Source organism: Neopsephotus bourkii, unplaced genomic scaffold (assembly GCF_033783945.1).
Source record: "Neopsephotus bourkii isolate Nb327-2 ecotype Australia unplaced genomic scaffold, CSIRO-AGI_Nbou_v1 NB_1760, whole genome shotgun sequence".
Taxonomy (NCBI): Eukaryota; Metazoa; Chordata; class Aves; order Psittaciformes; family Psittacidae; genus Neopsephotus; species Neopsephotus bourkii.
In genome coordinates this window covers 10257336-10284843 of record NW_026902234.1, presented here as the reverse complement: position 1 = coordinate 10284843, position 27508 = coordinate 10257336, and the positions used below count along the sequence as shown (strand labels likewise).

Sequence of the window (27508 nt, the reverse complement as noted above, 5' to 3'; positions counted from 1 at the left end):
CCCCTTAGTGATGACCCAAAGTTCTTGATAGGACTTGTGCACCTTGACATGAAACTCTATAGACCTGTGTATGTGGATTGTGTGTCACTTCCAGCACTGGCATTTTGTGGGCCTGAATGGAGAACAAGAGAAGATAATTGGAAAGATACTGGGAAAAAGACTTGGTCATAAGCATGAGACTTCATGCTCTCTCTGCACTACCGCACTCTGCTGTTCAGTGGGTAGGAGAGTGCTTGGAAGCAGAGCACTGGTACTAGAAGTAGCGGTTTAGGGCGTCTATCTTCCCCCTGGGCCCACTTGTGAGTGGGAAAATAAAGCAGTCTTCAAGTTCAGTGCTCTTTAGGTTTTCACTCCATTTTGAAACTGAAAATATAAAAATTAATTTTATCCTGTGGTGCAATTTAAAAATAAAAATTAGACCTGAAGTTCTACATTTTGTTCTTTATTTTAGCTCTTTCTTTAAGAGCTGGTTGCAGAATGATGCTGACATATTAGTAGTATGTAGTGACAATTTTTAGCCACAGATTGGCTGTATTTGTGCACAGTATGCATGCTTATCACACTGCATATATGATAGCCACATGTTCTTTCTTTGAAGTTCACATACGTGTCATTGACCATCACTGCATCCATTCAGAATGAACTTAAAAACAAGCTAAAGAAATACCTAAATTCCATTTTTGTTTTAGAAGCTTACTTGGAAAGCAAATTGGGAATTTTGTTCGAGAGGTTTTCCAGACTAGGTGTCCCTTTTTGGTGGGCAGGATCACAGTACAGATGATCAAAAAATATTCCTTGAGTTGTCCCTCAGGATCTACTCAAACAATGTATGTGCCTAATGCAGTCACTTATTCTAAGACTTCTGCATTGCATCATAACAATTATGCATAATAATTCAAGACTTCTCTTACAGCTTTTATGAGAGAGATCCTGAAAAATCTCTGTAGAAGTATTCTGTGGGAATAGTAAATAGAACTGATGTTATGCTGTTGGCAGTAGCAAATCCATCTGTTTGCTTGTTTGGGGTTTTTTGTTTGTATATTTTTACAATATTTGCAACTGTGTTTGAGAGGGAGGAAGACTGAGACAGTGTCTCATCACATAATTCCTTTCAAGAGCAGCTAAAGCCCATCAGTAATGGCTGTTCCACACACAAATGTGAACAAACTTAAATATCTGCCTTCAAAAAGAACTATGGCTTCCACATTAGTGAGAAGAAAACAGTTTAAAATAGGGAAGCTGCCTTTCTTACCAAATTGTCTTCTCCATTTCCAGCACACCAGAAGTTTTTTAGCCACACAAGTTCAAAAAGTAGGCTCTTTGGTCAACCAATCAACCCCCCTTAACGGTAAACAAAACTAGACAGTGTAAAATCAGCTACTTTTTTTCCACATTAGACTTGAAAAGGTGGGGAACATAGGAACATGGAGGGAAGAAATGCTTCACCTAAGGCAGGAAATTGTCCCACAGCAGTGCTGCCCTCCTTCTTGCCCTCTGTGGTTAGTAATGGACCTCAGAAAGGCCTGCAGAGATCAGTTCCTAGAATAGGTTGGGTGAACGAAATCACCAGTCTTTGAAACATGTGCCCTAGCACACTTGCTGCATTAAAAAGGCATTCCAAGTTATTGCTTAGATACTGTCAATCAGGGGAGTTGGCAGCCTGTCCAGACGTTCTTCATCCATTGCCAGTATTTAAGAAGGCTATTTTCTCCACCTTCAGCAGCAGAAATCTTTGTATCATGTTGGGAACAAGCCTAATCTTCTGAACCCTGACTGATTGGTGTCACACTAACACAGTGTTCTACAGAGCATCTCTTTGCCTCCAGCAGTGAGTTTTGTCACTTGGTGCGCTTCCTCTCTTTGCTTCTAGTGTTCCTACACAGTTTCCATGAATACAGCTTCCCAGTGCAAAGAAGCAGCAGTTTGGTTTTGTATTTACCTGCTCCATTGAAGAATGCAGCTTCTGGAGTGATTTGTAACATCATCTGGTAGCTCCACTTACACAGCTTAGAGAGGAAGGGTGCTGGAAGTGACAAGTAGAATTCATTGCTGCCTATCCTAGGAGCATTATTGCAGGGGGAAATTCTACACAATTGCTGCTCTAAGGGCAAGCTTTGTGAGGTGAAATAAATAATGAATAATTACTGCCTCTTACAGCAGCACAGCTACAAGGGTGAGACGGGCAGTACACACTAATAGGCTGGGGGAATCCTGTGTTGACTGTTTTCATCCTGCTCCATTTCTTTCAGCAAATAAGATGCATCTGTTCAACTCCATCTCTCAGCAGACTAGGTAAATAGTCATGCTACAGCAGGTCACAGTGTGACTTCATATAGGTAAAGTGAACTACTCTGAAGCAATATGTGTTTATCCAGTGAAAGGACACCCAAAACAACATGTGCTGGGGGTCGTCAGAGCAAACCAGGAAACACCCAAGTGCAGTTGTCAAAATGCAACAAAACACAGTAGTGAAACAGTGAAGCCAAAATAAAATGGCCTGTTCTTATTTAATCTTCCTCTCCCTTGATGAAAAATTATCTGCATAATTTCTGCAGTCACCATCTTTTTTTCTTTTCCCCCTTTTTTCACAACATGCACTTCCCAAAGTAAATGTACCAAATATTCAGGACTGGCTACTAGGATCCGGTGTATTCCTGAATGTCCCAAGAAAGAGTGAGAGCACAGATCAGGAATGCCTTTTCTCTGCAACTTCCTCTCTTTCATGTGCTGGTTAATAGGATTCATCAATTCTCTCTTCTTCACATATATAATGAAGCTGATTTGAAGTTACCATTTTTAGTGGATGCCAGCTACAGGTTTCAAAGAAATCAAGCTATTGAGCTTTTAGATTCCATGGCAGCCAAAGTACAAAAGCTGCTCCGCCTTTACTACATTCATTTATCTGCCAGAATGTATACATTTTCCAGATTTCATAGTTGCTAATGAAGTGTGAATAGCTGTGGATCTTGATAACTAAAGCCATATATTGATTATTGGTTACAGAAAATCATGGTTTTTTTGTGAGTGGAGAAATAATGTTTGATATTATCCTGGGATTTATTAAAGACATTAAATGATAAGAAGGGGAACTATTTCCCCCTTTTTTATATGTTTCTTTCTATATTTATGTGTTATATATTTTTGTAGGTGGTGTTCCTTTGTGGAAAAGCTTTTAAACTTTTTCCATAATATTTGTGTTTTCTGTTTTATGGAGCTGACATTTTTGACCAGGACAGGGATTGTTTCTACTTTAAGACCTAGATACTGCCTAACAAGACCTAGATCCTACCTAACTTGTGCCACTAAAATTCCTCATCTGGGAAGTCAGCCTTAATTCTGTAATTAATTAGTAATTAATTGAAAAGGAACGTGTGCCTTGAAAGAATGGACCAGGTGCAAGACAAATCAGATTGAGAGGGGTGTATGTCTTCCGTTTACACTGGGGCAAAACTGAGGAGAACCTGCTCTCTCATACAGTCAAGAAGAAACTTCTAAATTGTCATCAGCAGAAACTGTACAACAGTTCAGTGCCTCAGTAGCCTCATCTGTTTTGATGTTACTTTTCTTCCATATTCCCCCCCCCCTTTTTTTTCCTGAAGATGCACTTAATATTGACCACTCATTTCTGATGTGTGGTAACTAGTGTTGTCAAGGTGAAGGGCTACATCTGGTTTAGTAAATGAGCCCTTTTGCATTCCTGCCAAGGAATGTCCTGGGTATGGCAGCTCAGTCGTCTGCATAGCCAAAGTGCTAGAGGAGTCCATGGCATGGTTTGGGACGTGGCAGGCTGGCTCCCTTCCAGACAGATCTGGGCATGGTTCAGGAAATGGCACTGGCTAGGCACTATTCCCAGTAGTGCAGCCTGCCTGCTGTGGAAAGCAAGAAAGTGCAATAGCATAGACAGGACTCTTACCATTTGCCTCAGGGCCAGAGAACAGCTTCGATCACATTTGAATAACCAGGATAGACAAAGCAAGAGGCCCTCTTGTATTTATGCTGTATTATGAATTCCTTGGTGTTTTGGCAGTGCCACACAAAGCATACAAGGTAAGCATGAATCTAATCCAAAATCCACTGAAAGCTGTGGAGGCCTTCTGTTGTTATTAATGAGTTTTCAGTCAGACTGTAATGAGCACTAAATGTTAAAAGGAGAAGTACTTGAAAAAAAGAACACATGGGGACAGATGCACATCATGGGTATACCTACTTTTAAAGAAGGAAGAGCAAAACCAAGGGCTTTGGAAGAAAAGAAAAATACAAACCAAGCAGGTGAGTTACTCTTGAGCCTTTAACAACGTGCTGGTTTTCCATGTCTTGCTGCAAAAAGAGTCTATGGTGATTCCACCAAAATGCTGATATCAGCCATTGATTTATACTTTGCTTTAGACTTTATTTAAATAGGCTACATATATAATTTTCTTACAAAATTAATAGTTCCTTAAAATGTTTCTGTAGTGCACTTTAATCTGTCATCTGAATAGAAGCTATACTGGCCTATTTCATAATTTGGTGATAATATTAATTCAGCCGAAATACTACTTATGAAGTAAATAAGATATTTGGAATCCTACATTTTATGTTTGATAAATAAAGAGCTTTATAATAGGATATTTGGAAGTCATAGCTCAATTAAAGGATTTGAAGTTATTCTTTTGACAAAAAGTTATATCCTGTAGACTTTCTGTGCATTGGGTTTCTTTCAAGAGCGAGATAATGACTGAACAAGGAAAATAAAAAGCAGATCTATTAAATGATTTCCATGATTGCCATACTAATAGTTTTCTTTCCAAAAGTAAGTGACAGTTCAGTCTGTCCTGTGCCTTGCAACTTTATCATGAGTATTAAACTCAATCTCTTCTCGGAGCTCTGAGAATAACAAGCAAATAAAGATTTTGTGAGCTGCCTCGTTTTCATACTTTTCCTTTTATACTTTTAAAATAATGTTGATGTAATTAATTATGGGTTTGTCGGAATACAGAGCTTGCTTGTAAGGAAATAATTGTTACACTTTGATTTGTCATGCTCTGATTAAAAGCACTGTACATGTGATTGCTTCCAGCTAGTAACTGTGCTGCAGTTGAGGGGCAAATTATGCCTCCAGTCCAGTCATCCATACATTCTTGTAGTCCATATATATCCTCATTAACTGCAGTATTAGAGCAGAATTTGACTGAGTCAGAGGTATCTTTTTGGAAAAGTCAGTTTACCAGAATAATAATCCACATGCCCTTGACTGTTGCAAAGAGTCTGTAAGTTTTCCCTTAAAGCTTGTATTCCTTTTATAATTGTGAACCCCCACCGTGATCTTACATCTGATACCTCACCATAGCAAGCGTCTCACAAGTAGGTATGGATGACTCTTCAAATAACATTTATTACTAGCTGGAAAGTGTTGAGATGCTGTTACTTTAAAAAAGGGAAAAAAAGTTTAAATCTGTTGAAGAATCCATCCATCTGATGAGAACTGTGGAGCACAAGTCTGAACAAAAACCTAACAGTCAGCTAGCTGGGTGAAGATGCTCAACTGTAGGAACCATAATTTTGTCTTTTCCCATCTCCTAAATTATTTGTAATAGTTTCAGAAAGTTGACAAAGGGTGAGAGAGCAGTGCACATCTGTCTCTGCAGCAACTCACAGCAGGAGGGGGAATTTGACATAATGTGTTGGTGAGCAGGAGCTGGCAGTGTGCCCTGGCAACAGAGATGGCCAGCAGCATCTGGGGTTGCATCAGCAGGAACACAGACAGGAACACGGGCAGGGGCTGTCACCTGTGCCCAGCAGGGCAACAAGTTACATCAGGCATGAGCTGAAATGAGAGGGATTTAGGCTGGCTATGCAAACCTTTCCCCACAAGGACAGGCAGTGCAGCAGGCAGGCAGAGGGACAGGCTGCCCAGAGGATGGGCAGACTCCATGCTTGAGAGGGTTTTAAAACTGGCTGGGCAAAGCGCTGAGCAACCCTGGCTTGATCCCGCTGCTAGCCCTGCTTGGAACAGCAGTGCACAAGGGATCTCCTGGGGTCCCTTGCAACATAAATTATCCAGTGATCATAGGTAAGTTTTGCAATAGTGGGGCACGACACTGGTTACACCTGGCTAAAGCATCCTCTTGTTACACTATTTATAGAAAAGATTTTCTTAAGAAACTCACCCATTTTGTACAAAGTGCAAAATAAATGAACAGTACTTGTTTGCTACGGATACACTATGGCTTCTCCAGGGGTCTCTTCAAAGGCAGCCAACATGAGCAGTTATATTTTTTCCGTAGACTCATGAGTTGCTCCAGTGAGGAGCTGAAGATGACTATATATAGGAAATTAGCACAAGTACCTTTATATAATGCAGATTATTTGGAAAATAAAACCCAAAACAAACACCAAAACATAGGCTTCTTTCTCACCCCCAAGATTCATGAAATAAGGCACTCTGAAGTATATTTTCTCTATCTAGTTTTCTATTTAGAAACTAAAGATGTAAATTTATTATAATGACTGAATAAAGCAAGTGTGATAACAGATTTCTACCTAGATAACTGTCTCAAAATATATGCTGCATATCTGTCCATTATTTGTCTCTACCAATTTAAAATGATATTTTAGCTCAATAGTAGCTAGCCACAATTATTTGTAGTATTTTATCTTACACATCTAAAGGAGAAAAGAGAACCTATTTTTTTCAAAGAGCCCTTTATGAATGCCATGAAAAGATATCAATGTACCTATGAAACAAAAGGCTTCTGCAAATAGGAATGCAAGAAAAAGCCTTTCTACTTGCACATTCTCAAATGAATTGCAGATGTCAGGCAAATCAATAAATCTTTCAGATATCAAGAAAAATAAGGATCCCAGCCACTTTCCCCAAGACTCTTTATGTAAAAGGTGACACAATAATTATGTAGGTGGATTATGATCTATAGGCAAGTGCACTGACTATTAACATCTAAAAGTGACATTTCCTTTTCAGACAAATTTAATATGAGCTGCAAAGATGCATTTTGCACTCAACTTGCTTGTACAAAAGCTAAATCAGGCATGCTCTTATAATTGTCCTGTATGCATTTTCCAGCTCAGACTCTGATTCTGCCACCTCTCCCAAGTCAGTTGCTATGGGTAGAGCTGGCCTAATTTTTTTTAATGCAGAGACATTTGCCTAAATAGGCAGTTTATGAAACTGCCACTGAAACACTCCAATCACATCTGGCAAAAGATAATGATCAGAGAATGAGGGAGCAAAAAAAAAATTGCAGTGTTTTATTCTGACACTGTGGAAATGAAATTTTTTACTTTTCAAGACAGCATTTTTGTTAGAAGAGGAAATGTTAAGAAAGAGTCAGAGTTAGGTAACTGAAAGCTAAACAAAAATAAGAAAGCCCTTTTCACCGAAATGAAACCTTTCATGTTAATCAGAATGGATGTATAGGTTTTGTTTCATTAAGTCATTTTTTAAATGTTGGTACTTTTTAAACCAAGTGTTGGGATTTTTTTCAGTTCAGGCATAAATAGGAAGAATTGACCATAGAGTTAACATTAGGTTTGAAAATCTGCAGGCAAAATATCTGTTCCTGGTGAAAAAAACATTTTTCCTGTTTACTTGAAAATACTCGTGCTCAAGATTCATAAGAATATTCTGTCTCTGGGAGAGCTGAAGATGTCATTGGAAGTATGGACAAACATTGTAATGCTGGATTTAGTAGCTAGCATTTTGACCTCCCTTAGTTATTGCTGTCATTATGACAAAGCTTAAATAGACACAACCAAAATAAAAGAATAGTTCTTTGAGGGCTGTCATGGAAGAAAAAAAAAATTTTTTTTGAGTGCTAAATGAGGTCCTCTGCACCCAGGCCAGCCATAATATGTCAGTCCCACAGGTAAGGTTAACTCTCAGAGAGGACGGACAGAGTTAGAAAAACTGAAATGGAGCTAAGGAGAGAGAACTGAATTCAGCTTTGTCTTCTATAAAACAAACCTGATTATGGCAATGAAAAAGTATGCATATGTGTTCATCGCTAAATGAAAAGAAACACAGAAAAGAGAGAGAAATCCATCAAACAATGCATAGCCTTGTCAGTGCAGCACTTCACGCAGCTTCATCAGCCCTGCCACACGGGTAGAGTGGGGATAGCCAGCGATACCAGAATTGAAGTTGGAGTCCCTCCTACCATCCCCATCTGCTCCAAACCTGCCTCTGGCCCCAGACTCCAGTACTCCAGTGGGGAGCACTGCTCAGGCACAGCTGACAGCTAAACCCTGTTTCTCATGGTGCACTGGGCTGACAAAGCCAGGCAAGCTCAAAGCCAGCTCCAGGCACTTTGCTGTGAGCTTTTCTGCTCTGCATAGTTGTGCCATCAGTCAGAGGGTGAAGAAGAGAAAGGTTTTGCCCCTCTCTTTGAGGAAATGCCTGTGCATTGTGCATCGCTCAGGAAGTCCTACAGGATCAGAGCTCCTCTTGATGACTTGAAGAAATTTAACTAAAAGGCTATGACATGAAAACCTGGAACTTTATGGGAAATGACAGTTGATGGCTGAAGAGCCCTGAGGCAGGGTAAATAGTGGCTATAGGGAGACTCTGCTGGGAGGAATCTTCCTACATAAGGTTTCATATCAAAAGCCATTTTGTTTCTTGTAGGAGAATGTAAGAAAAAAAATAAACCTGTGTTACAGCTATTGCTAGTATCAACTAATGCAATTGTGAAACAAATTGCAGTGGAGATCGCAGCGGTTATTTGAGCTTCTGTGAAATAGGGTGTAAAATAGAGGCAATACAAACATTTGTTTAGTTTTATTAACTGATATTTCTGTGAAAAGAAGCAGTACAAATGAAATGTTGTTCATGCCTTTCACTTCCATAAGCTTTAAATGTCTAAGTGGAACAGTAGCAAAAAAAACCCCCAAAACACCAAAAAACACCCTGAAAAAAATCACTGACTTAATTGTGAATTTGGTGATTAATTAAACTAATTTGATAATTCTTTTTCTCTGTGTTAGTTTTTTCTACTTATATGTGAAAGCCACTAGTTAATAGAAAGCTGACGAGCTTTTTCTCTCTGTAAGGTGCTGAAACTAATCTGAACTTGAGGAGCAGGGAAGATCCAAATACATCAGATACTGGATCAGAAACCCAGGATAAAAATGCAAACAACCATGGAACTCAGTCATCTAATCCACTGTCCAGTTCTGTGACTGCTGAAAATGGAAATTCAGTATCAAATGGTAAGCAATTTTTAATCCCAAAGCTCTTCTAATATAAAATTGCTGAAGTGTTTCCTTGAAAGAGCTTTTTAAGATATAGTCAAGTTGGAGTCTTCTGAGTGGTGAAATGTGTGTTTCTGGAACTGGCTTAACTTAGTATGTGTGAACTGATAAGCCCTTCTCCAATAAAAGGTGAATGTGAAGAAAATGAAACAGCCTCTGTTTAGGAATTTGTAATTACCCCAGCTCCAAGCCTGTAAACAGGCTGAGGCATGAAGGACTGTGATTTGAGATTTCTGATCTTGTAATCAATACAAATGCGACAGAAAATGGAAAATCAGTGTCTCCATTTGCTACCACGTCCTTACTAGTGAATGACAATATTTTTATCATTGCAACAAGATGATCAAAATGGTGCAAGAGCAATGACAGAAAGAATGAAAATTTTCAATGTCCTAAAATGCTAAGGATGTAACACTGCTGTTAGTTTAGAATTTTAATAGAAGTTACTTTTTCAGTTCATGTAACGTTTTATATTTATATAATGTTTAGTTTAATTTTCTTCAGTTTAATGTTAGCAGTAACACCTTTCTACATCTCTGTGCTATCTGTGACCTTTTTGACACAAATCTTCCACACCTACCAGAGTTTTTAGTCTGAAAGAGAAAGCTTTTTTGCTATTTCTTGTCCAAACACAAAGAGTAATAATTATAAAACCTGTAATAACCTTTTATGTTATAATGCTAAAATCTGCAATCCTAAATCACCAAAACCAGTAGATCTTCTCTTGGAAGACAAACGCAGCAGGTAAAAGTTTGCTGAAATTTGTTGTCATATCTGACTAGTACCTAATAGAATGTGCATGAATGGGACATTATGTGAAATGTATCAATGTATCAATCATTAAGTGAAATATTTCAATATGACAACTATAATCATAGAATCATAGAATGGTTAGGGTTGGAAAGGACCTTAAGATGATCTGCCATGGGCAGAGATGCCTCACACTGGACCATGTTGACTCTGTCCAACCTGGCATCGCACACTGCCACAGATGAAGCATTTACCACTTCTTTGGGCAACCTGTTCCAGTGCCTCACCATCCTCACAGCAAATAACTTTTTCCTTATGTCTAACCTGAAATTCCCCTGTGTGAGTTTAAACCCATTACCCCTTGTCCTGTTGCTACAGTCCCTGATGAAGAGCCCCTCTCCAGCATCCTTATAGTCCCCCATTAGATACTGGAAGGCTGCTATGAGGTCTCCACGCAGCCTTCTCCAGGCTGAACAGCCCCGGCTTTCTCAGCCTGTCTTCATATGGGAGGTCCTCGTGGGCCTCCTCTGGACTTGTTCCAACAGTTCCATGTCCTTCTTATGTTGAGGACACCAGAACTGCACACAGTACTTCAAGTGAGGTCTCACAAGAACAGAGTAGAGGCAGGATCACCTCCTTCAACCTGCTGGACATGCTTGTTTTGATGCAGCTGAGTATATGGTTGGCTTTCTGATAGGTGATAATAAGTGACTAAGGTGACCTAACCTTTGATTAGTGAAAGGGAGAAACTCCCCACATGTCTGAGAGTGCTTTAACCCCAGTGGATAGTGTCATAGAGGTACTTACACTGTGTAACCCAAGCAAAAATTGAAGTAGATACTGTGTGGATGAGACAGCCCTGTTGGACCAAAGGAGCACTGTGACTAATGGTCATACAGCCCTGCAATGTACTGTTCATCCAGTTCCGTTGGCACACTTCTGTCCCTCAAAGGAAGCCTCTCCATTTATTCCTGTTCAGTTATAACTGAGGTACACTGATTGCATCTGGAAATCCATGTGAATGGACTCACTGTATAGTTTATGCAGAGCAGCACAAAAGGTGCGCTCATCTGCATAATGTATATAAACTATAAGTGTGCTGTAAGAATCTCCATGTTTCACCAAAAGCCCTATGTATTGTTCAGGTAAGGGGATTAGACTTTCCTAACATTAGCTGTTGAGAAGGTAGCCATTCTGCCTAAGCAGGTCACCTGTGGGCTACAGTCTGCTATATATTCTCTCAAAACTTACCACCAGATCTAAGCACTTCAGGCAACAAGTTGCAAGATGGGAGAGCTGTCACAGGAGATAACCTGACAGAAATGGGGCATGTCACCAGGACACAAGCTACATGCTGTTGAGCATGAGCCTTACATCTTGCTTTTCATGGTGATGCAAGCCTCTTTTGTGCTATAGCAGCCTGTGTATCAAGTGGAGCTAATTAGCAGATTGAGCCCATATGTGAATGCAGAATCATGGAGGAATTTAGAAGGTTTGGGAATGATGTGTTACTACAGTTGCAAAGACCCAGAGAACTGTGGAGGGTGTAGTGGGTGTTGGAGGCCAGGAGGTGCAGGGTCACAAGTTCCTGGGTATCAAAACCTGTGAGACTGGAGGTTCTCTGGAACCTCAGAAACTCATATAGATGCCCAGTAATCTAGATCTCACTATCTGAGAGATGCAAGCTATTTATCTGAGAACAAGGCAGAAATGGGAAACAGAAAGTATAGGAAAAAGATCAGGGATTGATTGTGGGATCTTCCTTTGAAGCAATATCCTGAAGGAATTACAGAGAGTAAGTGATTAAAGGCTTGAGTTTCCAGTTTGAATCCAGATACTGCTTGGGGCAAGGCTATGTTCTTGATTATGTAAAAAAAAAAAAAAAAGGAATTAATGAATTAATTTCTTTAACCTAACTTTTCCAGTTATATTGAATCATATTCATTGCTATCATCTTCAGTACCACATAGAATTGCAGTAGTAAGGTTAGCAAGCATAATTCTGAAAAAAAAAAAAAAAACACCAAACCTCAAAAAAACCACAAAAAACAAAAGCTCTGAATTAGACTGTTTTGGTAACTTGAGAATAGTTGCAAGAAAACCCAGTCCAGATGGTGCAACTTGTGCTCCAGCCAGAACCCCTGATTAATTTATGTTCATGTAGTTCTGCCTCTGCTAAACCAAAGCTTCCAACCTTGTGCTGAATTAAGCAAGGTCTTATTCAGTGCACACCTGTGGTATCCTAATATTTACTTAGGTGCATGTAAAGAAAAACTCTCAGAATGTAATCAGCTGCTCCATTTATCTTTCCAGACTCCACTGAACCTCTGCTTGCCATGTCTGTGGTGATGTGCTGTTGCTGTACATGGAAACTTTACTTATTTGATAAGACCTCTTATCAAAGGACTTTTCATAGAAATAAACAGAAAATCATTGATAACCTTATTCTTAGCTCAAGGCTGTCATGGACAGTAGATCCTAAAATGTATTAATATAGTGCCAAAGCAGTATCTTTTTCAAAACGTGCTGCTGGCATAGGAAAGTGTTTTCATTCATTTGTGGTGGTCTAGAATCATGCAAATATTTTACAATTTATATATTATTTGAATTAAATAAATAACGCCTACTTTTTATTATTTGAAAAAAAGGGGGGAGGTTGAACCTAGATGATCTTAAGGTCATTTCCAACCCTAACTGTTCCGTGATTCTATGATTCTGTGATTTGTTTTGTTTTGACAATCCTGGATTCTTAGGGTGAAATTTATTTCAAGCGTTGTGCTTGTCCAAAAATATGTGATTTTGCTGAAGGAGAATTTTAAGTTGGAGGACAATGAATTCAATATAGGTAAGAAAGGACTACATATATTTTACAAACCTGGTATGCTGGAGACCTTGAAAATCAGACCTTGCTCCAGTACATACCTAATATATCATGGACCAGCTTCAAAGAGTGGTAACTCCACCACAAATCAACACATAGTTCAAATCATTGAGAGAACAGGGTCAGACTTCCTCTTTGCACTGGGCAGAAAAGGACTGCAATGCTGGATTCTCACCAGATTTGACCTGAGTTACAAGTAGGGATTCCATCTTCTTCACTGCCTGTGTGTCCCCAGAGGAATTTGAGATTATATGAAGCTGTAGGAAAAGATCATCCATGTTTGTGAATACTTTATTCAGGATAATGAAAAACCCAGCTGTCCCTAGTTAGAAAGCTATGGAGATGCATCATTATAAGGGGGGAACTAAAAGCAGAGTAGAGAGGCCAAAAAGGAATACGGATCATTCATTCTCTTTAAAATTCTTGTTTTATTTCTCTTGCAAAGTTATGTTATTTTATGGGATTGTTCATGCAATCTATATTTTCATGAGTTAAATCAGTAACCATGTAAGAGTTAGTGCTCATTTGTCAAAATAAAAAATTTGTTAAAACCCCCTTTTTAATACAGAAAATAGCAGGTTTGAAGTCAACCCTGTTTCACAGTGTGTTTCTGTGCCAGTTTCTTGACTGAACAAGAAACTGAACATGAACATGAAATAGAATTATGTTTTTCGTGCAGTACATAATCCCATTAGTAGTTTGTGATTCATTGCATTTGAACTTTTATTTGTTTCTATTACAATTCTCTGTGTGTTGTGTGTAATATGCAAAAAGTAGGGCTTGCCTCATTTTTTGTTATCTTAAACTTACATATGTAGGTGCAGAATCACCTTACCTAGTTTTAGGTTCTACAGAAGGTAGATGTCTGGTCAAATCAAATTCTTCAGATGTTATCTAGGTAGTAAATCTCAGGTGATCTACTGAAAACAATTCAGCTTGCTTGTCTCTTGCTAGGATGAATCCTCTTCTCTTGGTGGCTAGCTTTGATCAGTTGACTGAAGGTACAGTAGTGATATCACAGTATCACAGTATGATAGAGATTGGAAGGGACCTCAAAAGATCATCTAGTCCAATCCCCCTGCCAGAGCAGGAACACCTAGATAAGGTTACACAGGAACGTGTCCAGGCGGGTTTTGAATGTCTCCAAGAAGGAGACTCCACAACCTCCCTGGGCAGCCTGTTCCAGTGTTCTGTCACCCTCACTGAGAAGAAGTTTCTTCTCAAGTTTAAGTGGAACCTCTTGTGTTCCAGTTTGCACCCATTTCCCCTTGTCCTATCATTGTTTGCCACTGAGAAGAGCCTGGCTCCATCCTCATGACACTCCCCCTTTATATATTTATATACACTAATAAGGTCACCCCTCAGTCTCCTCCAAACTATAGAGACCCAGCTCCCTCAGTCTTTCCTCATGAGGGAGATGCTCCACTCCCTTAATCATCTTAGTTGCCCTGCGCTGGACTCTCTCCAGCAGGTCCCTGTCCTTCTTAAACTGAGGGGCCCAGAACTGGACACAATATTCCAGATGAGGTCTCACCAGGGCTGAGTAGAGGGGAAGGAGGACCTCTCTCGACCTACTAACCACCCCCCTTCTAATCCACCCCAGGATGCCATTGGCCTTCTTGGCCACAAGGGCACAGTGTCGGCTCATGGTCACCCTGTCGTCCACCAGGACCCCCAGGTCCCTCTCCCCTACACTGCTCTCTAACAGGTCGTTCCCCAATCTATACTGGAACCTGGGGTTGTTCCTGCCCAGATGCAGGACTCTACACTTCCCCTTGTTATATTTCATCAAGTTATTCCCCGCCCAGCTCTCCAGCCTGTCCAGGTCTCGCTGGATGGCAGCACAGCCTTCTGGCATGTCGGCCACTCCTCCCAGCTTAGTGTCATCAGCAAACTTGCTGATAGTACACTCAATTCCCTCATCTAAATCATTGATGAATATATTAAATAATACTGGTCCCAGTACCGACCCTTGAGGCACTCCACTAGATACAAGCCTCCAACTAGACTCCGCCCCATAGACTACAACTCTCTGGCTTCTCTCCTTCAGCCAGTTCACAGTCCACCTCACTACCCGATCATCCAGACCACACTTCCTCAATTTAGCTGCAAGGATGCTGTGGGAGACTGTGTCAAACGCTTTGCTGAAGTCAAGGTAGACCACATCCACCACTCTGCCATCATCCATCCACCGTGTTATTTCCTCATAAAAGGCTACGAGATTGGTCAAGCATGACTTCCCCTTGGTGAAGCCATGTTGACTGCTCCTCATAACCCTCTTATCCTTGATATGCCTTAAGATGGCACCAAGGATAAGGTGTTCCATTACTTTCCCAGGAATGGAGGTGAGGCTAACCGGTCTATAGTTACCCGGGTCCTCCTTCTTGCCCTTTTTGAAGACAGGAGTGACATTTGCTTTCCTCCAGTCCTCAGGCCCCTCTTCCGTTTCCCAAGACTTGGTAAAGATGATGGAGAGCGGTCTAGCAATGACCTACGCCAGTTCCCTCAGCACCCGCAGGTGCATCCCATCTGGACCCATGGATTTCTGGATGTCCAGATTGCTCAACTGGTCTCTAACCCATTCCTCGTCGACTAAGGGAAACCGCTCCATTGACCTATCTTCATCTGAGGCCTCAGCAGTACAGGGCTCTTCAGGACTGCCTCCGGCAGAGTAGACAGAGACAAAGAAGGCATTCAGTAACTCTGCCATCTCTGTATCTTCTGTCACCAGGGCACCCGTCCCGTGCATCAGTGGGCCTACATTGCCTCTGGTGTTAGTTTTATCTGCCATGTATTTGAAAAAGCTCTTTCTGCTGTCCTTGACCCCTCTTGCCAGCTTTAATTCCAAGGAGGCCTTAGTCATCCTAGCAGCTTTCCTACATCCTCTAGCAGCAGCCTTATATTCTTCCTAAGTGGCCAGCCCTTCCTTCCATGACCTGTAAACTCTTCTCTTCCACTTGAGCATACCCAGCAATTCCCTATTTTGCCATGCAGGTCTCCTGGCCCTCTTCCTTGACTTCCTACGTGTCGGGATGCTCTGATCTTGAGCTAGGAAAAAGCAGTCCTTGAACGTCAACCAACTATCTTGGGCCCCTTTACCTTCAAGCAGCCTAGCCCATGGGATTTCCCCTAGCAATTGCTTGAAGAGGCCAAAGTTTGCCCTGCTAAAGTCCAGGGTTGCGATTCTACTTGCTGTTCTACTGACCCTACCACACAAGATCCTGAATTCCACCATCTCGTGGTTGCTGCAACCAAGGCAGCCCTCAACCTTCACTCCTTCAACCAGACCCTCCTTGTTAGTGAGGATGAGATCCAGCAGCGCACCTCTCCTGGTTGGCTCATCCACCATTTGCATGAGGAAGTTATCATCTATACACTGAAGGAACCTCCTGGACTGTGGCTGGGTTGCTGAGTAGTCCTTCCAGCAAACATCAGGGAAGTTAAAATCCCCCACGATGACCACGGCCTGTGACTGTGAGGCCACTCTCAGCTGCCTGTAGAAGGCCTCATCAACTTCCTCACCCTGATCCGGTGGCCTGTAACAGACCCCCACAACAGTATCGCCCCTGCCAGCCTGCCCCTTAATTCTCACCCACAGACTCTCAACTCGCTCATCATCTGTCCCCGGACAGAACTCAACGCATTGTAGCTGCTCTCGCACATAAAGAGCAACCCCACCACCCCGCCTGGCTGGCCTGTCTTTCCTGAAAAGAACATAGCTCCATGACTATATTCCAGTCATGTGAGCTGTCCCACCACGTCTCTGTAATTGCCACCAGATCATAATCTCCTGACTTAACACAGGTTTCTAGCTCCTCCTGCTTATTTCCCATGCTGCGTGCATTGGTGTACAGACATTTCAGGGAGCAAGCTATGCTGTTTATGGATGCTGTAGTAGCATTAAAATTTTGAATATATGCTATAAAAAGCAATACCAAAATTCTTGGGTATCAGACCTACCATAGTGTCTTTCATTCTTGTTTGTGAGGGGCTTAATAATGCCTGTCAGGGACTCATTGTGTTTCTGCTTCTGCCTTTGCTTCCCCTTATCCCACCTTTAAGATCCTTTGCAGTGCTGTGAGAATGATCTTCACACTCTGGCAAAAGTTATGGGGAAGCAGTAGCAGTGAGCCTCACTCTAGGATCACTGTGCAGAGGTGTGTGTTTCTCTTAACTGGAGAAGGAAACTACATGGCTCTTTTACACTAGATGAATGGTTTTTACACAGCTCAATTTTGGGCAGCTAATTCCCATGGAAAATGCACAATAAATACAAGAATTACAAAAAACTCTGTACTGAGGAGATAAAGTCGTAAGTCCTGGACCTACTATCAACTTCCTGTATAACCTAGGGAGCAGACCGCAGGCCTGTTTTTCATTCCCTTTGCTTTGCTTCTGTGATGAAAAGGAGCCAGGGATTTCTGCATTGCAGGAGGCATCCCTGGCCAGCGTGGTCATGTGTTATTTGTAGGCTCTTTCAGTGCAGTTGCTCCTTCTGTAAACCAGCATGCATACCTGTGAAGGTTTTCATACTTGGTAAACAATAATTGCTCTAGTTTCAGTAAGCATGGAAATAGTAAATATCCAGGCAAACGTGATTTTATTACTCTTTTTTAATAAAACATCGAGGTCCTTTGACCCTTCTGAAATCAGCCAATGCATAAATGACAGAGTATAAATTAGTATTGTTCTTCTTTAGGTTTACCAGAGGAAAATGAATATTCAAGACTGTCAGCCAGCAATACAGCAGGCTCGTCAATTCAAAGACACAGGGAGAGCCACACTAGTCAGGTAAGTATTTCATTGATGGTCTACTTGAACCAGTAAAAGAGAAAAAAACTATGGTAGTTGCAAGTTGAAATTTGTGCATTGGCACTGAAAAATGCAGATTTCTTTTACAGGTTTGTATCGAGCTAAGGACAGTAATGAATTTACTCTTAACTTTCTGCTGGGAGGTTAAACACCCTGAAAAGTCCTATAGTAGAATTCAAATTTTATGAAACTTGCTGGTTGTGAAGATGCTATTTTCAGGCAGGAAATATGTCTCTTCACCCTGAGAGGACCAAGATGTTATCTCTTTCAAGATATTAATTCATACCAGAAAGAGTTGCATGATAATGAGCATCATAGAATAAATGTATCATTATATCATCCTTTTGTATACAAAAGCAGTGAAGACTTAGAGGTGTATTATCTCCACATCAGTATACTGGATGAGGATAAGGGATTATGAAGATGACTGGAGACAGTGTTCCAATTGTCTCTGTTACATTTTTTAATGACCAACCAAATCCTTATTAGGCATGAAAGTGCCCAAAGAGCACTGTCAAGTGAATGAAAAATCCAAGTCCCAGACCTGGCTCCAGTTTTGCTCCAAACCTCACACAGTTTTGTCTCTCACAGTGAGACAGTTTTGTCCTGGAGAACCTTTACCACTCTGTTGCTAAAAAGCTTGCAAGGAGAATCATGTTTAAATTATTACATTAAGAGTTAAATGAACTGGGTATGGGGAGCCTTCATCTTCTCATTTTTGCAAAGGGAAACTGTATCCTTATGTGAAATTAGTCTGCAAAAATTAAATACTTTATTTTAGAAACAAGTCTTTAACCATTTACAAACTTGTAATTTTGATTTTTCTAAAACTGCTTGCCAAAAGCTGAGCATAATTTCAATTCAGTACTTTGAAATGACATTTTTCAGTAAATAGATGTTTTGCCAAAGTGCTTCACAAATTTTTAAAATAGATTCCGTGCCATGTATTCAAAATTACATGCAAGGACAACCTTTAAATGCAAGCTCAATAAGAACTGTGACAAGTTTAGAGAAGAAACATGCAGTCCTGTGATTTTTGATACAATTGCCTTAGTGAATAAACATCTTCCAAAATGGTGTTGCCAAGAGAAAGAGAAACAAATCTTCCTCCTACAAAAAGAAAAAAAAATCTTAAAAGAAGTCTGTCCTCACAGGGCTGAATTCTTACTGTAAAAAGCATTCCTCCTGATTTCCAAGCATGGCATATATTTGAAAACGATTGGTTTTAATTACAGTTGACATTTCTTAGCATGCTGCTGGTGACTGTAACAGCTTACAACCCTATTGTAAAAGGCTTTGCCAGGCTTCACTGCAGTAACCTTATCACTTCAAAGTAATTTTTGCACAGATGTATGAAATAGGACAGATTGTTTCACAGATCTGTGAAGGTACTGATTAACTAATTGCTTTTGAGAAAGAAACATAGACTGAGTCCTTGAATTTCTTGGCATACACTCTGTCATATCAGCTAAAGGAAACTGGTTCATTAGCTTTCAGGGACTTCTAATATTTATGGGTTTGGTTTTTTTTTACTATCTACACGCTAGTTCCTCACTGAAGTGACAGGAGTTAATTTCATTTTTGTCACAGGATCTCAAGGCTCATATACGTCCAACTAAAGTTTAGGCATTGTGGCTTACAATGCCATCATGTTGTCACATCAGGTCGTAACTACCTGCATTACCGCCTGATACTTCCTGCACACTGCAAACCTACACACTTCAGAGAGCAAAGTCTTCAGCTCAGTATCTGTCAACATGGATCATAAAGATCAAACTTTTAACAATTTTGGAAGCAGTTACCAAGTATAAAACATCATGCAGATATGAACTCAGCAACTTAACTGATCACCACTACAGTAAAGTCTGCTGAAAACGAAAAAGAAACGTTCACCATTGGTGATAAATGCTACATTTTTAGTGCAATAATTACTTAAAGGTCAGTTTTTAGCAGAATGAAAAAGGGAAAAAAAAACCCTAAAAAATTATTTCTCATTTGGAATTCTCATTTTATTCTCATTCTCATTTTATGGAATAAAATTCTACTTCCTCCTGCTAACAGAAAGGTGAAGAGTATTAAATATAAAGTTTGATTTTTGTGTCATCAGAAATGAAAGAACTTACATCAAAAGGAAAAGGTCTTGCATGTAAAAGCAACAAAGAATGTTTTTTTTTAAACTAATACCTTTTTCTTTATATTATTCTTTCTCTGTACAGTTGTAGATTTCCAAGTGATTATAATCTGTAGGTTGCAAGTAAGTACCACATAAAAACATAAAGAATCTAACAAACATCGGATGATACAACACTAGCATGATTTTCATCCTTAATGAAGATGAAAACTGAAGCATGAATTTGGGGGTCAAACCAGTTATCAAGAAGTTTAATGAGCTTTAGTTTGTTTGGATAGTAGATCTTCAAGAATATTTTGTTAGCAAAGAGCTACACATATTTTCACCAACCCAGCACACCAGCCTCCACACATTTTGTGCTTTTCTTGTAAACCAAAACATTCCAGTCAAGGAAATCTTCAAAATGTAAACTATGAATGTATGCTAAAATGGTACTGCAAGAAACAATATCCTAATCTACTCTTACAAAAAACCCTACTTTGCCCTTAGCAACTCAGCTCACATGCATCAGCTGCAAGGACTGCATCTAACTCAGCTTCTACAAGAAACCTTTTGATAGCTATGCTGCACCTCTTGCTCCCTGAACAGCAGAAAACTAGGAAGCTTAGTTTTCCAAACTTGTTTTAAAATTGCTAATTTAAAATTATTTAAATGCTTATGTTTCAAATTGCCTCAGGGATTTGTTTCAATAGTTAGGGACTTCCAAATGCGCCCTCGTTTGTAGTCTTGTATTCTTATCGCATCATTTCCTTCCAGAACAGAGAAACCACCAAAATAGAAGTGATGTTTCTTCTGGTCAATTGTGTCATAATCTTGCTTAGATAGAATATTTTATTACGACTGTCACAGTCCAGGAAGTGATCCCAAAGCACAGGGGAGAGTCCACAAATGTTGAAATTGCTTAGAGGGGTCTAAAGCCCCAAACCTCCTCTAAAATAGAAAATCTTTATAAAATATTATCTCTCTGTTGTTTTACATTAAGCATTTCTCAGTTCCTTAGTCAGTCCAGTGGTCTCTGTTCTCTAGGCGGTATTTATTTCTTTCACTGTTCTTGGTAGCTCATATGTGTATGTTGAGAAGGTAGAGCATAAAGGATGTTGAAATATGTTAAATTGCTGTCAGCAACAGCAGCAAGATGAAATAAAGCTGGCAAAAGCAAGACTGTATCTTTGGCACCTCACACAAAAGCTAAGTGGCCCTGTAGTATTCTTTTTCAGAGATCCAGGACTGTTGGGGTTTTTTTATTTTTATTTTTGGTAAAAAATATTTTAAAGTTGTCATTAACATTCACTACAAAGTGGGATGTGGTGTGAGAAAGATAAAGTGGAATGAAGAAAAGCAGGCCAGCTAAAACACTCCTTGTTTCTTATGTGGGCAGCAAGAAACAACATGGTCTATTTGTAACAGGATGAGATGGACAACCCGCAGATAATGAACAGATGGGAAGTGAGGGGCAGAATAAAGACTAGAGTAATAATAAGTGTGTGTGTGGGGCGCGAGTGGGGAGTAAAACAGGACCAGATAAAGGATGATTCAGAGAAGTAAGGCTGAAGGAAGAATAAAATTACTGAGAGAGAAGGCAAATAATAAAATGGAACAGGGGATCTAGAAAGAGGAAAGAAGACAGAGCCAGAGAGAAGGAAAAAAAAAAAAAAAACGGAGATGTGAGGAAAGCAACTAAAAGGAAGATTAAAAAAAAAAAAAAAGAACCAAGGCAGAGCATATGATAGTGGAGTAAAAAGACTAAGGAATGAAAAAGTCTGTGTGATGTTTCAAATATGACATTCATCTTCATACACATATCAATGTGATGTTTTATGTTCCACAAAATAAAAATAATTGCAATAATCCACTTACATTTATAAGGTGTTTTCTATGCAAGTTCATTTGCAACCATAGTCTGAAGATTCAGGCATGTGAGACGAAAAGTATAAAATTTCCCACTGAAAGGTGGAAAGTCTCTTTGTGCAATTTGGCTTTCTAATGGCTGAATGTTGGCTTATTTGTAATCAGATGATGTCACTACATCCTATGGACAGGACACAAATAAGCAAGCAGCTTGGCATCCTAGTAGGTTAAGTAATATGAGGCATATGATACACCCTGATATAAGATTTTGGTTGCCCACTTTTGAAACATGTTTTATCTGTCACATGCTCAAAGAGGTAAGAAAAAAGGGTTGTTACTTTTTCACATATTCTTATATTAAAAAATCTGCACTTATCTCTTCTGTTTTGTTTAAATCCCATAGTGCAGGTTGGCAGATTACAGTAATATAGAAGCCAACATCTGACAATGAAAAGTTGGAAATGTCTTTTCATATTCATGAAGAATATATTTATTGTTTCATTACAGCTTAAGCCATAGCTCTTATTTTGTGAAATCTCATTGCTTTCAGCAGACTCTTCCCTCAGAAAGAGCTGCATATTCATTATAGTTTCAAGGGCTTTCTTTGTTCCTACTTGGTTTAATATTTGTTGCCAATCACTTCTTTTGTTGACTGTTCAAAAGTTTAAAAAAATGAATAGTCAAGAATGCAGTGTGTTGCTATCCCCCACCCGTTGTCACAGTTCTAAACACTGGGCTCTAAGAGTCGTTATTAATGTCTGTCATGTTTGCCTATTAGCTGGAAGTAATCTTTGATCATCTTTGAAGCAAAATGTAGCAAACAAGTCTGGTGTCATAAAAAAACCCACTAATGCCATTGTAAACACATAGCATAAAGAACATAGAATGTTACACACTTATCATTGATCTGAATCAGTATATTCCCCTGAATTGTTTTGTTTATTGTTTTGACAGTAGTGTCAAAGAATTATCTTTGTGATATCACATACAGACAAAAAATCGGGTTTTATAACACAGTACAGCTTTATTTTTAGAAAATTTACAGTCAGAAACATGTGCCTCATAGATTAAATGGTTCAAGGTAGCACATAGTATAAATTCATTGATAGGTGCCATATCTTGTGTTTCTGAATCAAGGAGTCTTGGAGGGGTGATGCCCCTCTCTTCAGCAAGTATGTCCTAGATTGGACTGCTGTGACCTCCAAAAGGAAAAGAACAGATTGTCCTTTTTGAACCAGAAGATGCAACAGTTAGCTCCCTACACACTTGAGGCCCCTTTTCTGCCTCCACTGCTTCATCCTCATTGCATTTTCCCCTGGTAGAAGGATGTGATTGTTGAGGAGAAGAGAACAAAACCTCCTGGGCATCGCTGTGCGCTCCCTAAGCTCAGGTGTTTGCCTAAAGTGTGTTGTTATTCCCCTTGGTGTGCCACAATGGCCAATGGGTCACCTCAAAGGGCTGGTTCAAATTTGAGTTCAATGGGAATGTGGTCCACTACCACACTGATAGCACCTGGAGAGTAATTTCACTTACAACTTAGTCTTAAGTGCCTGGTGTGAGAGAGAATAAATTGTTCCCTCTGCCCTTCATTCTCTTGCTGTCACACACTGCCACATACATGTAGATCAGCTGAGATGTAGACTTCTAACAGACTATAAATTAAGTGATGTTTGCCCCTAATATTGTTTGACCGTAAATGTAGTGGTTTTAAACAAGAAAGTATAATGCACAACATTAGCAAATACGAGTTCATGATTGTTTTTTGTAATTGCTTCAAAAGCATTGTGGCAAACTTAATCTCTAACTGATCAAGTAAAATATCTCCATTAGTACCACAAAGCAGCAGTGATTAGTTAAGTAGAAACATGATTCAGGTTTTTGTGATGTTTTTAAATTAAGATTATGCACAAGATGGTATCAGCATTGTTATGTCATCTGTTCTACAATAATGATTTGTTTTCAGAATTCTATCTTAAGAAAAGCACAGTTGCTGTCCTGAATATAATCTTTTTGTCAAGTGTCAGAGGCAAATTAGGAGAATGTTCTGAAGGTTTTAAAGAGCATCATGTAGTCTGTTTTATTTGGAAACAGAAATATTATCTTAGACCAAAAAAAAAACCAACAGTGTATTTCAATATTCATTGATGTTTTAATCACTCTGAGAGGGTATCATTTTGTATTTGATATCAGAAATCCAGAGTTGGAAGAAACTCAGCCAAAACAAATAATAATGATAAAGAAATAATTGAGACCCACAAGATACAAATAAGTGAATAAAATACACCCTGTTTTGAATGTATAGGCTTTTCCAACTGCATTCCCAGCCGATGTACTCAGTCCCCGATATGTGTGCTGTTGTATTCTATTGAGCATTGCCTACCTTGTTGTAATACTTTCTGACAGATTATACATTACAGCTATATACAGAATTTGTGTACTGATTTTATTTTTTAAATATATCTTTTTTGATTGCTGGAATACCACCAAGGTGTATGGAAGATGATTAGCCTAACTAACTGAGAATATTGTGGACCCAGGCATGTTACTGCTTCACTGAAGGAAAAGTACAAAAGTTCAGAAGACCAAGCTCTGCCTTTGAAATTAAAATGTATTCCTTGAAGAAAAAACCAACCCCAAAACAACACAGAAACAAACCACTCAGTGGCAGGCTGTGATGGCAACAGCCTGAACCTGTGGATGCCCCATCACTGTCAGTGTTCTAGGCCAGGCTGGATGGGGCTTTGAGCAACCTCGTATAGTGGAAGGTGACCCTGCCCATGGCAGGGGGGTCAGAACTAGATGATCTTCAAGGTCCCTTCCAACCCAACCCATTCTATGCTTCTATAAATACCCCAAGAGACTGAGAGAAAATCAGGCAACTTACACCATAAATGAAATTGCAGTCAGACAGAGAATATAAAATATTTTTCTGGAAAATGCTTTCAAAAGCCAAACCAAGGCAAAGAGTAGATCTTTACTATTTTTTTTTAGGAGGAAGCTTGAGAGTTTTCCAAATGCCATGTGGTAGCAGAGGGCTGGACTTGACAATCAAAGATGCCTCTGCCAGTGTGGTCTGACACCAGAATATTGTGCTTCCAGCATTGCCCCATGACTGATGTTTAGAAGAAAATTCAATCTGTCCATCAAAATGAAAAATGCTTGTCAGAAGGGAAAGCATTTATTCCTGACTTCTGTGGTGATCCGATGCTGCTCAGAAATGCAGTCAGTTTTTAGTTTTATTTTAAATACAAAGTTAAAGATTATTCACAATTATTAAATATTGGCAGTTATAGCTCTCTTTGGTGTGTCATCTATAGAATACCTGTTCTAAAGGTACTTTATTCTTTTGGTGTAATAAGAAATTTTAACTAAGAGGGAAAAAAATATGTTCTTTTTTAGAACAAAGCTAATGAAATATATATGTATCAGTTACGTATCTCATGTTTGACACTATTTAAGCTGGCACACCTCCTTCAGAGCAATTCCAGATCTGCACCAGACACAGCACTTGTCTTCTTTGCCAGTTTCTCCTTTCCAGTAAACCAATTTGCCATCCATTTGGAGAGTTTTATTTTTGGAAACTCTAAGGTTGCTCCAACACAAAGAAAAGTCATCAGCAGTTTAAAAGAACGATTAACTAAAATTCCTTTATTGTTGCATATCACATATGAAGTTACCGTGAGGAGGGGGTCTGCATTTGCAAATAAATGCATATCCCAGCATTCAGAAGACAATAACATGAATCAGCTTGGATCCCAGTGGTACACTTGTATCTGAAGATTTTTAATTGGAATTTTAAAGTATGTAAACTCATTTATCATAGCTGCTTTCTACTCTCTGCTGGGGTTTTACATGGCCAGCGCAGGTTTCCCAGTCAAACACAAATTTACATATTGATTTGATTTATGTTGAATGCTTGCCTAGGCTTCTTGACACACCCTTGGTTTACTGTGTGCTTTTCTCTTGCATCTTTAAAAGAATATTGTATTGGTAAATAACATGTAGCCTGACATATATTTTTTTATTGGTTCAGGAGCTGGTGGAAAATGAAACCTTTCCTGATTTATGCTTCTTTCTAACATAGGAAAAACCCCAAATATATCTGTTTAAACCTGAGAGGTCAGGTTTTTTTGAGAGGTTGCAGTATGCCTGTCCTGTAGTTTGAAAAAAAGATGTGGCATGTGTTTGGAAGCAGTCAGTGTAGGGGCTTATCACATGTAAAAAGAAAACAGAGAAGGATGAAGCCATTAAAATGAGTTAGAAGCGTTTTTGTGGGAGAGATGCCTAGCTGTCACAGGTTGAATCAAAACATGTTGGTCTTGCTAATCATCACTTAAAGTAAGAATTATTTCCAGGATTACTGAATGAAATTGTGTCATTAATTTTGAAACAAGAGGTGAGAACATCCTGATCACTTCTGTATTTAAAACTGATATGCAGGTGACCAACCATCTGGGTTTGGTGAACTGGTTTTGGGGGCTCCGATAAGGATAACTGTGAATCACCTATTGTCTGAAATTTTCTCTGCTTATGTTTTTAGGCAGTGTACAAATTGGAAAAAAGATTAGAACCATGTGTTTTGACAAGGCAGTTCCATTTCTAAAATAATTTATAATCAACATTTTACATTTATTGCATAATTCACTTCTTTAGATCCTGCTCAAATTTTAGAAAGGTAAAATCACTGCTGTTCTAGACTTAATCCCCATGGATCCCATGATGGGACCTCAACTTTACTAACAATTTAAAACACGAAAGAGAAACATAATAAGGCTGTAATAATTAATTGTGAGCATCTACTGACAGTTACTTTAAAGCACCAACATTGACGAATCTATTGAAGAAAATAATCGGCAGGATTTCTCTGAAGCGAAAATAGAGACTAGCTACCTCATGCACATGTCTCAGGAGCACAGGTTTATACATTATAAATGTCCTTAAATTGTGTTGTGATTTAAAATTCTGCTTTTTTTGTTGTGCTTATATGCCTGTATTCAGAAATTTTACTAAAAGTTACAGAAGCAAATAAAACCAGAATGGTAATAAAACATGCAGAGCTACCTTTTATGAGAAGCAAGTTATTTGTATGTTTTAGCATCCAAGAATGTAATTAAATATTTATTTTCATTTTCTTGTGAATTGTAGTAAAAAAAAACAGTGTGATCACATATGACCAAAAAAATTACTCATTCACAATGCACATATTTTTGAAAAAATAAACCATACATTTTATGAGGGAGAGGGCAAAGTGGGGTGAAATCCTAAAAAGAATGTACTAATGCAAATTAATAGATCTGTTTGACAGACAGTTTAAAGAGTTCTTCAGACGTAGCTTGATGATTAAGCGTGTGTTCCATTTGACATACAAATAGACAACAGAAGCTCCTTGTTACCTCTTCATGTTACAAAATATTCTCTGTGAAGTTATAGCATTTGGTTTTTTAATGCAGAATGAATTTCCTGAGATTCTAGAGCCAAGTCTCTGAATAACTCAAATTAAAATTAATTTTAAATGGGCCTGATAATTTTTTTACCTGGCATACCTTTTGTCGCAAATGATTTAAAAATGTGAAACTTTCAACTTCCCATAATTAAAAACTTGCTGATTTTTAATTAGCCTAAGAAATGAGACTATAATTAAAATTATTTTTTGACTTATAGCAACTCATCTTGATTGTAGAACAGAGTTGAAATCCAGGATGTCTGCTTTAGTCCATAAAGCGAAATTTAGGCATAATTTAGAAGCCTAAATCCAGAAGGTAATTCAGGGGCTCCTTCTCAAATGATTATGCGATACTTAAATATGTATAACTCAGCAGGCAAAATTGTGCTCTAAGA

At 39.1% G+C, this 27508-nt stretch overlaps 1 protein-coding gene across 8 annotated transcripts in view; it reads left to right on the top strand.

The window, feature by feature from the left end:
- Positions 1–27508, top strand: part of MYO16 (myosin XVI) — a 377031-nt gene that overhangs the window by 344921 nt on the left and 4602 nt on the right. For 7 of the 8 annotated variants that reach the window (XM_061377886.1, XM_061377881.1, XM_061377882.1 and 4 more), the window contains 2 exons: positions 9049–9207; positions 17579–17670. In XM_061377886.1, the coding sequence (XP_061233870.1) occupies positions 9049–9207; positions 17579–17670 (251 nt within the window). Of the gene's footprint in view, positions 1–9048; positions 9208–17578; positions 17671–19281; positions 19531–27508 lie in introns of those variants that run through there. The other variant, XM_061377884.1, reaches the window with a different exon arrangement.